Source organism: Megalobrama amblycephala, linkage group LG2, assembly GCF_018812025.1.
Source record: "Megalobrama amblycephala isolate DHTTF-2021 linkage group LG2, ASM1881202v1, whole genome shotgun sequence".
Taxonomy (NCBI): Eukaryota; Metazoa; Chordata; class Actinopteri; order Cypriniformes; family Xenocyprididae; genus Megalobrama; species Megalobrama amblycephala.
Window position 1 is genome coordinate 55,141,678 of NC_063045.1, and position 13,559 is coordinate 55,155,236.

The following is a 13,559-nucleotide window of genomic DNA, read 5'->3' on the forward strand; positions in this document are numbered from 1 at the left end:
TTCTTAGTTTAAAATTCTACGGAGCCCCTAAAGGGACCTTTGCAAAAATAAAAAAATGATGTGCACGAGAAACTTTATGTCGTGCGCACGTGTTACAATTTGCGATTTGTGCAGGGACGGACTGGGACTAAAAAACGGCCCTGGACTTTGACTAGGCCTGGCCCAAAGCAATCGGCGCGCGGAAGCTCAACCTGAATAAACAAATGATGGAATGGATTTAAAAAAAAAAATTTTTTGAATTTTTATTCCAAGATAGCATGGAATAGATTATGCTATAACAGCATATTATACAATCTATTCCATGCTGTCTTAAAATGAATTTATTACTTAATCTTAATTAATTTATGCAGTAATTAATCTTACTGCACAAATAATAATATCACATCTAAATGAAAATACACCATTACAAATGTAGCTTCTGTATTCAAAATCTTCAATATTTCTTAATATTAGCTACTGCATGTGGTCAGTTATTTTGCGACATTTAGTGGCTTCAATATCTAAATTCCGCAATTTTTTTTCTCTCGCCTTCTCAGCCCCACCCTTTTCTTTCCGTTTTTTACCCGCGGCCGCATTATGCATATTGTTTGTTTGTTTCTATGCTTCTTCTATCTAATGTCTTTGCTGTTGGTTTCTTCCTACTCTTCCACTTCTTCTTCTCCTTACTTGGTGGCCACGGCCAGTGCAGCTGACAGCAATCACCTACAGTACTGGAGTGTGAAACAGAAAAGTGGGGGGAAAAAACAGGTGATGACTGCGTGCGTGGCGGGTGGTGGGCCGGCCCGCTGGCCATCCTGGAGTACCGGCCGTTCTGTGATTCTCTAGATCACACAGATGGCCAGTCCGCCCCTGGGTTTGTGTATACTATAACCTATTTCATTTGTGCGTCACTGCCAATGAAGAAAGCCAGAGTATGGATGCACATGAACTAATAAAGATCATGAAAATTAAAGCGAAAATGAGAGTGGATGCACATGAACTAATACAGCTGTATTTGCTCAAAATCTGGCTTTCTTAGACCAGATCGTCTAGGATAATTCCAGCTAATTATTTGTTTTAATTAAACGTGTCTTCCTTTATATCTAAAGTCCTTTATGTCAGTGGCTCTGCTCGCAATAAGCGCTGTTAGAACTGAATGAAGAAAATAAGCATTTCTCTGCCACCTGTAAGGATGCAATAAATCCCACAAAGTGGTTTAATAAAGGGCCGTTTGATCTTGTGAAATATGAAATTTTAGTACGCCTACATTTTACAGTTCCAGTATTTTTACATGGGAAAATATAAATGTGGCCTACTGCCCTAACGAAATACAAAGTTTCATCATTTTTACTGTACCAATGTTTTTTCATGAACCATTAAATGTGGCATTTTGACAATGCACACTGGGCCCATTTCCCAGCGTGATTCTTGGATGCCACAGAGTTAAATACGTTAAAATGGACATAAGTCCTTGAAACGCGAAACTCTGTAATTTTTTTATTTTTGCAAAGGTCCCTTTAGGGGCTCTGTAAAATTCAGAATTTTTTGTATTTTTTTTATTTTTATTATTATTATTGACAAAAAACACACTATTGCACATCCTGCCCAATGTACTTCAAACAAATATGCCAATTTAATGCTATGAAAACATACAGTGCTTAATTTTTTTAGATTACAAGTCATAATAAAGAGAGAACAAATATTTTAAGAATCAATAAAAAACTTGTCTAAAACTAAAAATTTTATTGTCATTTATTAGGCAAATAACAAACTGAAACAACCAGTCATTATTCAGACATACTATCCAAAAAAAAAAAAAACTTAACAGTCTCTGTTGTCATTGACTGTAACTAGGCATCTGAAAGAAAAAAAAAAAAAAAAAAGAAAAAAAAAAACTATAAAGTGCTTTTTTTCACTGCCTTTCTTGTAAAACAGTAAAATCGAAAATTTATGGATAACAACAATAATTATATTTTAGCATTAGAAATACTGCTGTGACTAAAGAGCTTACTGGTGGATTAACCATTACAGAAACAAGAAAAATGATTTTACACTCTAAAAAAATGCTGGGTTAAAAACAACCCAAGTTGGGTTGAAAATGGACAAACCCAGCAATTGGGTTGTTTTAACCCAGCGGTAGGGTTAAATGTTTGCTCAACCTGCTGGGTAGTTTTATTTAACTCAACTATTGTTTAAAAATTACAGTATTGCTTAATTAAAATTAACCCAAAGTATGTTGGTGTTACGGTATATAGGAGACAGACACAGAGATGTAACAGGTAATGGCTGTTTATTTGACCACAGTAGAGCAGATGAACACACACAGGTGAGTGAACTGGTTGTAGATAGGTTTGAGCAGGTAGAATGAGGTATAGTTACTGTCCTTTCTTTTGCAGGTAGATACACGCTGGAGCTTGGAGATCGCTGGAGAACTTGGGAGCTGACTGGAACACACCCACACAGCAGACGAGGCACACAGAGGGAAGGGGACACGCTGGAGACAGGTGAGTATACGAAGTGGAGTCCTTGAGGTAAGCATAACAATGAGTATATGCGAACGAGACCGGACATGGAGTGCTGTGTGCGTGTGTGCTTTATAGTGCTGCTGATGAGTGGAGTGATGAGGTGCAGGTGGCGGTGATCAGTACTCTGGGGATGGCGTGCGCTGTGATTGGTGGAGGTTGGAACCTGACGTGTCTGTGACAGTACCCCCCCTCCACGGCCCGCTCCAGAGGGCCGAGGACCCCGACGCCGTGGTGGTCGTCCTCTTCCCCGCGGTGCCGGTTTCTCAGGGTGACTGTCGTGGAATGTTTGGAGTAAGCTGGGGTCTAAGATGTCGTTCCTTGGGACCCAGGAGCGCTCCTCAGGGCCGTATCCTTCCCAATCCACTAGATATTCCAGCTGACCACCACGACGCCGGGAGTCCAAGATCTCACGAACCTCATACGCAGCTCCGTCCTCCAGGATGAGTGGAAGGGGGGGTTCGGCGGGAGCCACGTCAGGTCCTGTGGGAAGAACAGAAGGGTGGTGAGCTTTCAGAAGTGACACGTGGAAAGTGGGGTGTATACGATACCCTTGTGGAAGACGGAGTTGATAGGTGACTGGGTTGACCTGCTTGATGATGGGGAATTGGCCAATGAACCTGGGACTCAGCTTTCTGCAGGGCAGACGCAGTCTGATGTCTCGGATAGATAGCCAAACCATCTGACCAGGTTGGAAGACAGGGGTGTTGGAACGTCGGAGGTCGGCTACCATCCTGCGTCTGCGCAGGGCTCGTTGCAGTTGATGGTGTGCTGAGTCCCAGACCCTCTCGCTCTCTCGGAACCAGTAATCCACTGCCGGAACGTTGGAGGGTTCCCCATCCCAGGGGAACAGTGGGGGTTGGTAGCCGAGTACGCACTGGAACGGTGTGAGTCCTGTAGTTGACTGCCGGAGAGAGTTTTGGGCGTACTCGGCCCAACCCAGGAACTGGTTCCAAGAGTCCTGGTGGTCATGACAGAAGGTACGGAGGAAGCGGCCAATCTCCTGCACCTTCCTTTCCGTCTGCCCGTTCGATTGCGGGTGGTATCCGGAAGTCAGGCTGACGGCCACACCTAGGAGGGAGTAGAACGATTTCCATACTCTGGATATGAACTGGGGTCCTCGGTCGGAGACTATATCCTCTGGTATTCCGAAGTATCTGAAGACTTGGTTGAAGAGTATTTCGGCGGTCTCCATGGCAGTGGGTAATCCTGGAAGTGGGATCAGACGGCATGATTTAGAGAAGCGATCCACAACAACTAGGATGGTAGTATTTCCTTCTGAGACAGGGAGATCAGTAATGAAATCCACTCCTAGGTGTGACCATGGGCGATCTGGAACGGGCAGCGGAAGGAATTTCCCAGCTGGCAGATGACGAGGAGACTTGGAGATGGCACACTCCCTACAGCCCTGCACGTACCTTCTGACATCCGAAGCCATCCCTGGCCACCAGAAGCGTTCTTTTAGCAACGAGAGGGTTTCATTGACCCCCGGGTGACCAGTGCCAAGTGACGTGTGAGCCGAGTGAATGGTGGGAGTGCGTCGTGTCCGTGGAATGTACAGCAAGCCAGGTGGACAGCCCGGCGGAGGATTCGTGGAGGCATTGGAGGAGGGGATGGTCTCTTCTGACCAGGTAATTGGACTCACGATGAGAGAGCTCGGGATGATGGGTTCAGGTTCCTCGGTCTGTTCGTCAGGAGCATGGAGACGGGAGAGAGAGAGTCAGCCTTTACGTTTTTGGTACCTGGGCGGTAGGAGATGGTGTAATTGAAGCGGGAGAAAAACATGGCCCAGCAAGCTTGTCTAGGGTTCAGTCTCTTTGCTGACCGAAGATATTCAAGGTTTTTATGGTCTGTCAGTATCAGGAACGCGTGCTTGGCTCCCTCCAGCCAATGCCTCCACTCTTCCAAGGCAAGCTTTACAGCAAGAAGTTCCCTGTCACCGATGGAGTAGTTGACTTCCGCCGGGCTGAGCTTGCGGGAGAAGAAGGCGCATGGATGGAGTCTACTTGGCGTCCCCTGCTGCTGCGACAACACCGCTCCCACTCCAGTTGTTGAGGCGTCCACTTCGACGAATTGTTTCTCTGGGTCTGGATGTACGAGTAAGGGAGCGGTGATGAAGGCTTCTTTGAGTTGGTTAAAGGCGTTGGTGGCTGCCGGGGTCCAGGACAGAGACTTGGGCTTATTGCGGAGCAGGCTGGTAAGTGGATGGGCGATGGAACTGTAACCTTTGATGAACCGTCTGTAAAAGTTGGAGAATCCGAGGAAGCGCTGGAGTTCTTTTATGGTGGTGGGTTCTGGCCAGTTGGTAATGGACTCCACCTTCCTCTCGTCCATCCGGATGCCACTGTGGTCTATGTTGTAACCCAGGAAAGAGACGGAAGGTTGGTGGAATGAGCACTTCTCTGCCTTGAGGAACAGGTTGTACTGACGAAGACGGGTGAGGACCTCCACAACGTGCTGGCGATGTTCGGCCTGGCTCCGGGAGTATATGAGTATGTCGTTGATGTAGACTAGGACAAAGTGGTGGAGAAACTCCCGGAGCACCTCATGAATGAAATCCTGGAATACAGAGGGGGCGTTGACCAGTCCATACGGCATAACCAGGTATTCGTAGTGGCCAGTAGGGGTGATGAAGGCGGTCTTCCACTCGTCCCCCTCACGTATCCGGATGAGGTTGTACGCGCTGCGGAGGTCCAGCTTCGTAAACACAGTGGCACCACGGAGATGTTCCAGGGCCGCTGGGACGAGAGGAAGGGGATACCTGAAACTTGACTGTTATTTTGTTGAGGGAGCGAAAATCAATGCATGGCCGCAAGCCTCCGTCCTTTTTAGCCTCGAAGAAGAAACTGGAAGCAGCAGGGGAAGTAGACTGCCTGATGTAACCTTGGGCGAGGGCTTCCTTGATGTAATCCTCCATGGCCTTCTCCTCCGGGATGGAAAGGGGGTATATCTTCCCCTTTGGCACTGGTTCACCCGGAAGCCGGTCGATGGCACAGTCCCATGGCCGGTGTGGAGGCAGCTTGGAAGCCCGTTGCGGGCAGAAGACATCGCTGAAGGGGGCGTAACACTTGGGGATGTCGACAGAGCGTTGTTCGACTGGACTTTCAATGGACGTGGCGCAGAGAGTGAGGTCAGGCGGAGGAGTTTGTGGAAGAGGAAGTTCAGCCAGACAGTGAGAGAAGCATGTGTCGCCCCACTTCAGGATTTCGCCCGTTTTCCAGGAGATGGTAGGGTTGTGCTGCTCCAACCAGGGGCGCCCTAGAACCACGTCAGCAGTGGAGTCCTCCAGAACCAGCATATGAGCCTCTTCTCGGTGTAGTAAACCAACTTGAAGTGTTACTGGTCCAGCCACGGTGCGGACACGCTTACGGCTCAGGGGTCTGCCGGTTATTGAGCTGATCTTGTAAATGGTCGGAGACGGAGTGGTCTTGAGACGTAGTTGGCGACAGATGGCGCCGGAGACGAAGTTGCCGGCTGACCCCGAGTCGATGAGCGCGATCACTGAAAGGGAGACAGTAGCGGCAGTAAGATTGACGACAGTAGTGAGTGGTTTCATCTTATGAGTAGCAGGAATAATAGCACTCACCAGGGGTCGTGGCGGTCGTGTGGGGCATGCTGCAATCACATGCCCAGGTTCTCCACAGTAGAGACAGAGATGAAGGGTCAGCCGGCGGCGGCGTTCTTCAGAAGATAGATGAGAGTTTTCCCCTTCCATTGGTTCTTGGGCTGGTTCTGGGGTGTTGACGGGTTCGGATCGGCAGAGGAGCACGTTGGAGAGGGACTGGTCCTGGTGCTCTTGGATGCACGCTTGCATGCGAGTGGCGCAGCGAATGGAGAGCTGGATGAACTTTTCAAGGCCGATGGAGTCCTCGCATGCAGCGAGATGCAGCCGCACCCGAGGTTCTAATCCTTGACGATAAGTTGTTATCAGGGCTTGTTCATTCCATCCGCTGAGTGCTGCAAGCGTTCTGAATTGCAAAGCATAATCGTAAATAGACATTGATCCTTGTTTCATATTATAAAGTTTCTCACCAGCTGAAGAATCCGTGATCCCGAACACTTCCCGGAAGTGGGAAATAAACGCCGAGTAGGATTGGGTTACAGTGCCCCGCTGGGACCAGATGGAGTCGGCCCATGTTAATGCTTTGCCGCTGAGCTGAGAAATGATGAACGCTATCTTGGATGTGTCACTCGGGTACAGGTGCGGCTGCATCTCCAGGACCAGTGTGCATTGCAGCAGGAATCCGCTGCAATCCCCCGCTGATCCTGAGAAGGGCGCTGGTTTGGCCATGGGACTGGCGTACGGTGGCAACGAAGGAGGACTGTTGACATTGTCGGTGGTGTTCGCTGGTGCAGGTGAAGGGACAGTGACTGGAGATGGCGGTGGTGGATGGATGGTTAATGTGCGCCGAAGCGCATCCACAAGTTCCTGGAAGGGATCCGGCTGGCTCATACTGGGTCTGCGGTGTTGGTCCGGTCTTCTGTTACGGTATATAGGAGACAGACACAGATGTAACAGGTAATGGCTGTTTATTTGACCACAGTAGAGCAGATGAACACACACAGATGAGTGAACTGGTTGTAGATAGGTTTGAGCAGGTAGAATGAGGTATAGTTACTGTCCTTTCTTTTGCAGGTAGATACACGCTGGAGCTTGGAGATCGCTGGAGAACTTGGGAGCTGACTGGAACACACCCACACAGCAGACGAGGCACACAGAGGGAAGGGGACACGCTGGAGACAGGTGAGTATACGAAGAGGAGTCCTTGAGGTAAGCATAACAATGAGTATATGCGAACGAGACCGGACATGGAGTGCTGTGTGCGTGTGTGCTTTATAGTGCTGCTGATGAGTGGAGTGATGAGGTGCAGGTGGCGGTGATCAGTACTCTGGGGATGGCGTGCGCTGTGATTGGTGGAGGTTGGAACCTGACGTGTCTGTGACAGTTGGAAATGAACATTTATTAATGTTCAATGATTAATTATTAAACAATAAACATTTATTAAATTGCTTATTAATAAATTTATATTAATAAACTATTAAACTATTAAATTTATATTAATAAAATATTAAAGCTTATTAATAAACATTCACCTTTTGTCTATTATTGTTGCCTCTAATTGCATCTGGTTTTTAATTTCCCAACTATTTTGGGTTCATTTTAAGCTAGCCATATAGCAATTTTTAAACAATAGTTGGTTTAAATAAAACTACCCAGCAGGTTGGGCAAACATTTAACCCAACCGCTGGGTTAAAACAACCCAATCACTGGGTTTGTCCATTTTCAACCCAACTTGGGTTGTTTTTAACCCAGCATTTTTTAGAGTGTAGTAATCACCAATACTGATAGTTTAGGACAGCTGTGGCACAAACCTTACATTGGGTGGCAAAGATCTAATAAATTTGTTAAGCACTGTATATAGTGAATATAGTGTAAATCTTTACATTAAAAATTAAGATAGTAATAAAGATAATAAAGAAAAACATGAACTCAGTGTTAACCAATAGGCAAGATAAATGTTTTGCAGGACTGCACACATTCACTTCTGACACCAACACCTCTTACTGTCATTTCTTTATCCTGTAAATCGGCTATAAGAAACAACTTACATTTATATTCAGTTACATGTTGTTATCCCTTTACAGTTACTACTCTCATAAAATATGTGAATGACATGTTGACCTTTTAAATCTAAATTTAACTTTAAACAACACGGCCCGGTTTCACAGACAGGGCTTAGCCTAAGCCAGGATTAGGCCTTAGTTCAATTAGGGCATTTAAGAAGCTTTTATAAACTTTCACTTGAAAAAAACATTACTGGTGTGCATCTTAAGACAAAACACTGGCACTGACATATTTGAAGATCTGTCAGTCCAAGTTACATTCAGTTAAATCAGCTCAAACATTAATTTTAGTCTAGGACTAGCTAAAGCATTGTCTGTGAAACCGGGGGCACATTTCAGCAAAATTAATATTTTTGCACTGAATACCCCTCTCTACAGCATTCCGTCTGTCTGACACAGATGCGTGCGCCGGCGCTCATTCAGTAAACTTTGAAGTTTAACGCAGACTGTCAGGATAAACATTTATGCAAAATGGACAGATAAGGATATAGCCGTAGAATGAACGTTTTGCGCTGAAGATGCACATGCATTTGTCAAAGCACCTGACAGGGCAAGCCATTATGCTAATGCATTAGCCTGAAGCTTAAAATAAAGAAGTCTCATGTTTTGGGCAGTTTGGATCATGTACCTTTCCTGCAGCAGATCACTCAGTTTCTGTCACTATTTTTAGATGCATTTTTATCCATAGAAATTTGTTATTTAATACTGTAATTTGACATGACTGGCAGAAGTTATCTGTGCACGGTGTGCAGACCGATATGAGAATCGTTGTCGATGATTTTCATTATCGATTATTATCATTTTTATCGAAAAGTTATTGCAGCCCTAAAGTACACAAGGAGTCAGTAGATACTGGCTGCAGTAATTCTGTAATAAAGAAACTCAATATTGCAGTACAGGGCTTAAATGTGCACTAAGTAAACTTTCATGTTTCGCTGGACATCAATGTTCTTGTACTTTATACTGACAGCTGTAATTGTTAATAAGATGTAAAAGCTTAATTTTCTGATTTCATGTGTCTCAATTTTGTCTTATGCATAGCAATGTAGTTTGGAAAAATTATGGACCAGTATGAGCACTACACTACACTAATGTTCTGCTGTAAAATGTCTTGATCCAACTTGGAACTCATTTGACCCCTTTGATTTGAAATATCCCTAAATTATAAGGCCGTGACATACCAAGGTGACGGTCAGCTATTGTTGAGCATCTCTCAGCTCAGTTTTTGTGGTGCGTTCTGCAACGTTGGCACTAGTCGGACCACCATCAGTGGCTTTTTGGTGTTGAATCAGCATTGGAGCAGTCAGTGAGTGAGATCATTCTAGTCAGCTGTTCAGTTTAGAGAATCAGTGCACAAGAGGAAAAATGAAAGTGACGAAAGCAAACAAATTACAAAGTCAAGAGGGCACACACAGAAGACTCTTAAAATTTTACATCATCTTATTTGAGCATTTCAATACACAAATATTTTCATAACAACATGGTCGTCTGGAACAGAGCATGTGAGCGAAACCTCCGCTCTATGCCAGTGCGCTCCGCTCAATAGCTCATGGCCCAAGCGAATGCTCCACCTTGCTCACCGGTAACAACGTTTACTCAAATCCTACTCCGACATGAAATTTCTCTGTACTATACGTCTTTCTGATTGTAATGAATTTCCTGAATAAATGTCTTAATTACAGTAGGCCTATAGATTTCACAATTAGTTTCTTTTTGTTGTTGTTGTTTAGGTGGAGGCTTTAAATAAGCCCTTTGGGGTTTTCTGCCTCTCCCTGCACAGTATATGGATTGTACATTTTTTCGGTTTTATTGTATATGTTTTATGTGTGCAAATAAAACTAAACTAAAACTAAACCAAGATAACAATATATTGTTATCTATATATTAAAGCAACATATTGTATGAAGTGGTATAAATAAACGTGACGTGACTTGACTGGAGTGTCGAAATGCAGAGCTCATGCAAACATAATCCACATATACATCCACATGATCAGATGCTTTCTTCGCTGCTTTTTTCTCACTGCTGTCATTTTTGTTGCGAAGAAAACACGCAGCACATATTTATATTCATCTAAATGTCACTCTCAAGAGCATTAGCAATGTTGAGATGTTCACTGTCACGTTTGGTTTTGATTCACGTTTATGTTTTCTTCGTCAAGGTTCCTAGTTTTGTCATGTGATCCCCTTTTCCTCATGTGATTATGTCATGTGCTTCCCTAGTCTCATGTATAATGTTCTGATTTGTACCCTTGTTGCATGTGTCACATTCTCATTGGTTGATTGTGTAAATTGCTTTCAGGTGTGTCTTATGTCATTAGGTTTTCAATTGTTTTACTTCAATGAAAAAGGTTACATTTTGTGATATTCTTTTTAAATATAAGGTCAAAATGCTACATTAACAAAACAAGTAATTGGACACAATTAGAGGTGCACAAGGAAGGACTACAAACCCTCTTACATTTTAGCTTCAATCCACTGTTGCAATCCACTGTTCAATCCACTGTTTTTTCATGCATCATGAAAAAATAATTGTGCCATTATGCAGCATCAGAGTGGGCGGTAGATGGGTTGGCCAGTCTGATCCAGATGCTGTATAAATGAAAGAACAGTAAGGAGAGCAGAACAAACTCCTAACAGGAGGAGACTCACTCATGGCCTATGAGACAGAGGATCATGAGACTCAATACTGCTTTCCTGCCATCAACTCATCATGTATCAAGGGAAAACGCTCCAGATATGAATATTATATAATTTACATGTTCATATCATTGCTTTCAGCATGGACTGTGTTTGTGAACCTGCTGGTGATCATCTCCATCTCTCACTTCAAGAAGCTTCACACTCCAACAAACCTGCTCATTCTCTCTCTGGCTGTGGCCGACCTGTTTACTGGCCTTATTTTGATACCCATAGAGGGCATCAAGCAAATTGAGATGTGTTGGTACTTTGGAGACACTTATTGTGGGCTGTTTGCAATTACTGTTAGGTTGCTTCTTTCTTCATCTCTTAGTAATTTAGTTTTAATTGCTGTTGATCGCTATGTGGCTGTATGTCACCCTTTACTGTACCCACAGAAAATAACCATGACTAAAACTTCAATAAGCATCTGTCTCTGCTGGTTTTGCTCTTCAATTTACAATGTTGGGTATGTAATTAGTAATGGATATTTTAATATCTCACACAAAACGTGTTATGGTCAGTGTATTGTCATGAATAGTCTTGCTTGGATATTTACCGATTTATTCTTTTTATTCCTATTTCCTTGTGTAGTGATCATCTCTGTATATTTGAGGATATTTTATGTTGTACAATGGCAAGTGAAAGCTATAAACTCCCTGATGAAGGGTGGAAAATGTGTAAAGGAAGGTTCAGTGAGGAGGAAATCTGAGAGTAAAGCTGCTCTGACATTAGGAATCATTGTGACAGTTTATATGCTTTGCTATATTCCATTCTATATCTGTTCTCTAACAGAAACCACTGCAGTCTCTTCCACTACAATGACATTTCTAGCATGGACTTTGTATGTTAGCTGTGGTCTGAATCCTCTTATCTATGCTTTATTTTACCGCTGGTTTAAAATATCAGTTAAACACATCCTAACTCTTAAAATATTTCAGCCAGCATCATCTCTGATGGAAATATTTACAGATTGCCATTCATGATTGTGGAGATGGGGGTTGATTTGTTTTCTTTTTTTTTTTTCTTCTTCAATTTCCATGCCTGAAAATGCACAAATACCGCTATTGCAATATATATTATATGTTTTCACGTGTTCAGGTACAACAATGAGACATACAATTCAACAAACAACATTAACTTATTATTAAAGACATAGTTCACTCAAAGAAAAAAAAAAAAAAGGTCTGTCATCATTTAATCACCCTCATGTCTGATGTTAGGCAGAATGACCATTCACTTACACTATCCAGAAAAAAAGATGCAATGAACATAAATGGTGATTGAGGCTGCCAATATCTCTTCTGTGCTCTAAGAAAGCATCACATGTATTCTTCATGGAGAAGCGATCCCAAAACCTACTGTTAGGATAAAGTAAATCCAACATGTATAGTAAAAATGGACTGCTTTAACCCTTATGTGTGTTTAATGTATTTTAATACTTAAATACCCTTTTTCAAGTAACTAGTAAAGTAATGCATTATTTATACATTTACAACAAAATATCCATGAGTAAGAAAGAGTTGCTTTCTCAATTAAGTTACAAAAGTTATTTTTTTCCTATTCATTGATTGATAATATGAGTGTTGAACTTTCTTCTCCTGCATCCTATTCCTCTGAAATTTGGAATGGCATCACAGCTGAAGGGTTGTTTGAACTGCGCCCTCTACTGCACAGGCAAGAATTTGCATTTCCTTTCTTTGGCCAGAGGCATATTCACTTCACTTGTGTGGTGTGAAAGGGCCTTTACATTTGCCAAAAATGAAACATTTTGTTTGTTATTAAAAAGCAAACAACCAAGCCCAGCCCAGGTGAGAAAAAATAATACATAATTAAAGCTGCAGTCCGTGATTTTTCCTCTTTGTCGCCATCTCTTGTTTGAAACCTGTAATTGCAGTCATATGCAGAACAGTTATCTGTACGTGCGTTGTGCCTCGGCACAGCTCGTCAGCGCGGATGAATCTAATGATTGCTGTCAGTCACCGCACCGGTGTGGATACTGTACTTCAGAATCACAGATTCTACGTCTTGAAAGTATGACCAATATAAGGATTTTCACTGGAAAATATCATCTGAACAAGTAAGTAACATGTCTGCCACTTTTGTTCTGACCAACTGAGGAAAAAATCATTAGGCCTACGATAAATCATGCTGCCAATGATTATTAAATCTAATGATCGCTCGGATCATGCCAAACCGTGCAAATCATTATTACTGTTATATTGTTCTCAAATTGTTAATGTTAACAACATCAGCATTGCTATGACTGTGTATATTAGCATTACCTGTATCAATTTCTGTAGTTATTAGTGTTTTAGGGAGTAATACAATATTGTAACATATTACTTTTAAAAGTAACTTTCCCCAATACTGAATAAAATATTACATTAGCTAGCATCAACTCTTTAAAAAAATCAATTGTGAGTTGAGTCTCTTGTGCTCTTCATGTGCAGTGCTTACAGTGGGTATGGAAAGTATTCTGACCCCCTTAAATTTTTCACTCTTTGTTATATTGCAGCCATTTGCACCTGGATTTGAGGATCCTCTGCCATTCCTCCTTGCAGATCCTCTCCAGTTTTGTCAGGTTGGATGGTAAACGTTGGTGGACAGCCATTTTTAGGTCTCTCCAGAGATGCTCAATTGGGTTTAAGTCAGGGCTCTGGCTGGGCCATTCAAGAACAGTCACAGAATTGAGGTGAAGCCACTCCTTCATTATTTTAGCTGTGTGCTTAGGGTCATTGTCTTGTTGGAAGGT

At 43.1% G+C, this 13,559-nt stretch overlaps 1 protein-coding gene across 1 annotated transcript; it reads left to right on the forward strand.

The window, feature by feature from the left end:
* The first annotated feature begins 9,587 nt into the window (after positions 1-9,587).
* Positions 9,588-12,607, forward strand: LOC125262967 (trace amine-associated receptor 13c-like). The gene has a single exon (XM_048181805.1). The coding sequence runs from the start codon at positions 10,780-10,782 to the stop codon at positions 11,788-11,790; it is 1,011 nt and encodes a 336-aa protein (XP_048037762.1). The 5' UTR covers positions 9,588-10,779; the 3' UTR covers positions 11,791-12,607.
* Positions 12,608-13,559: the final 952 nt, after the last annotated feature.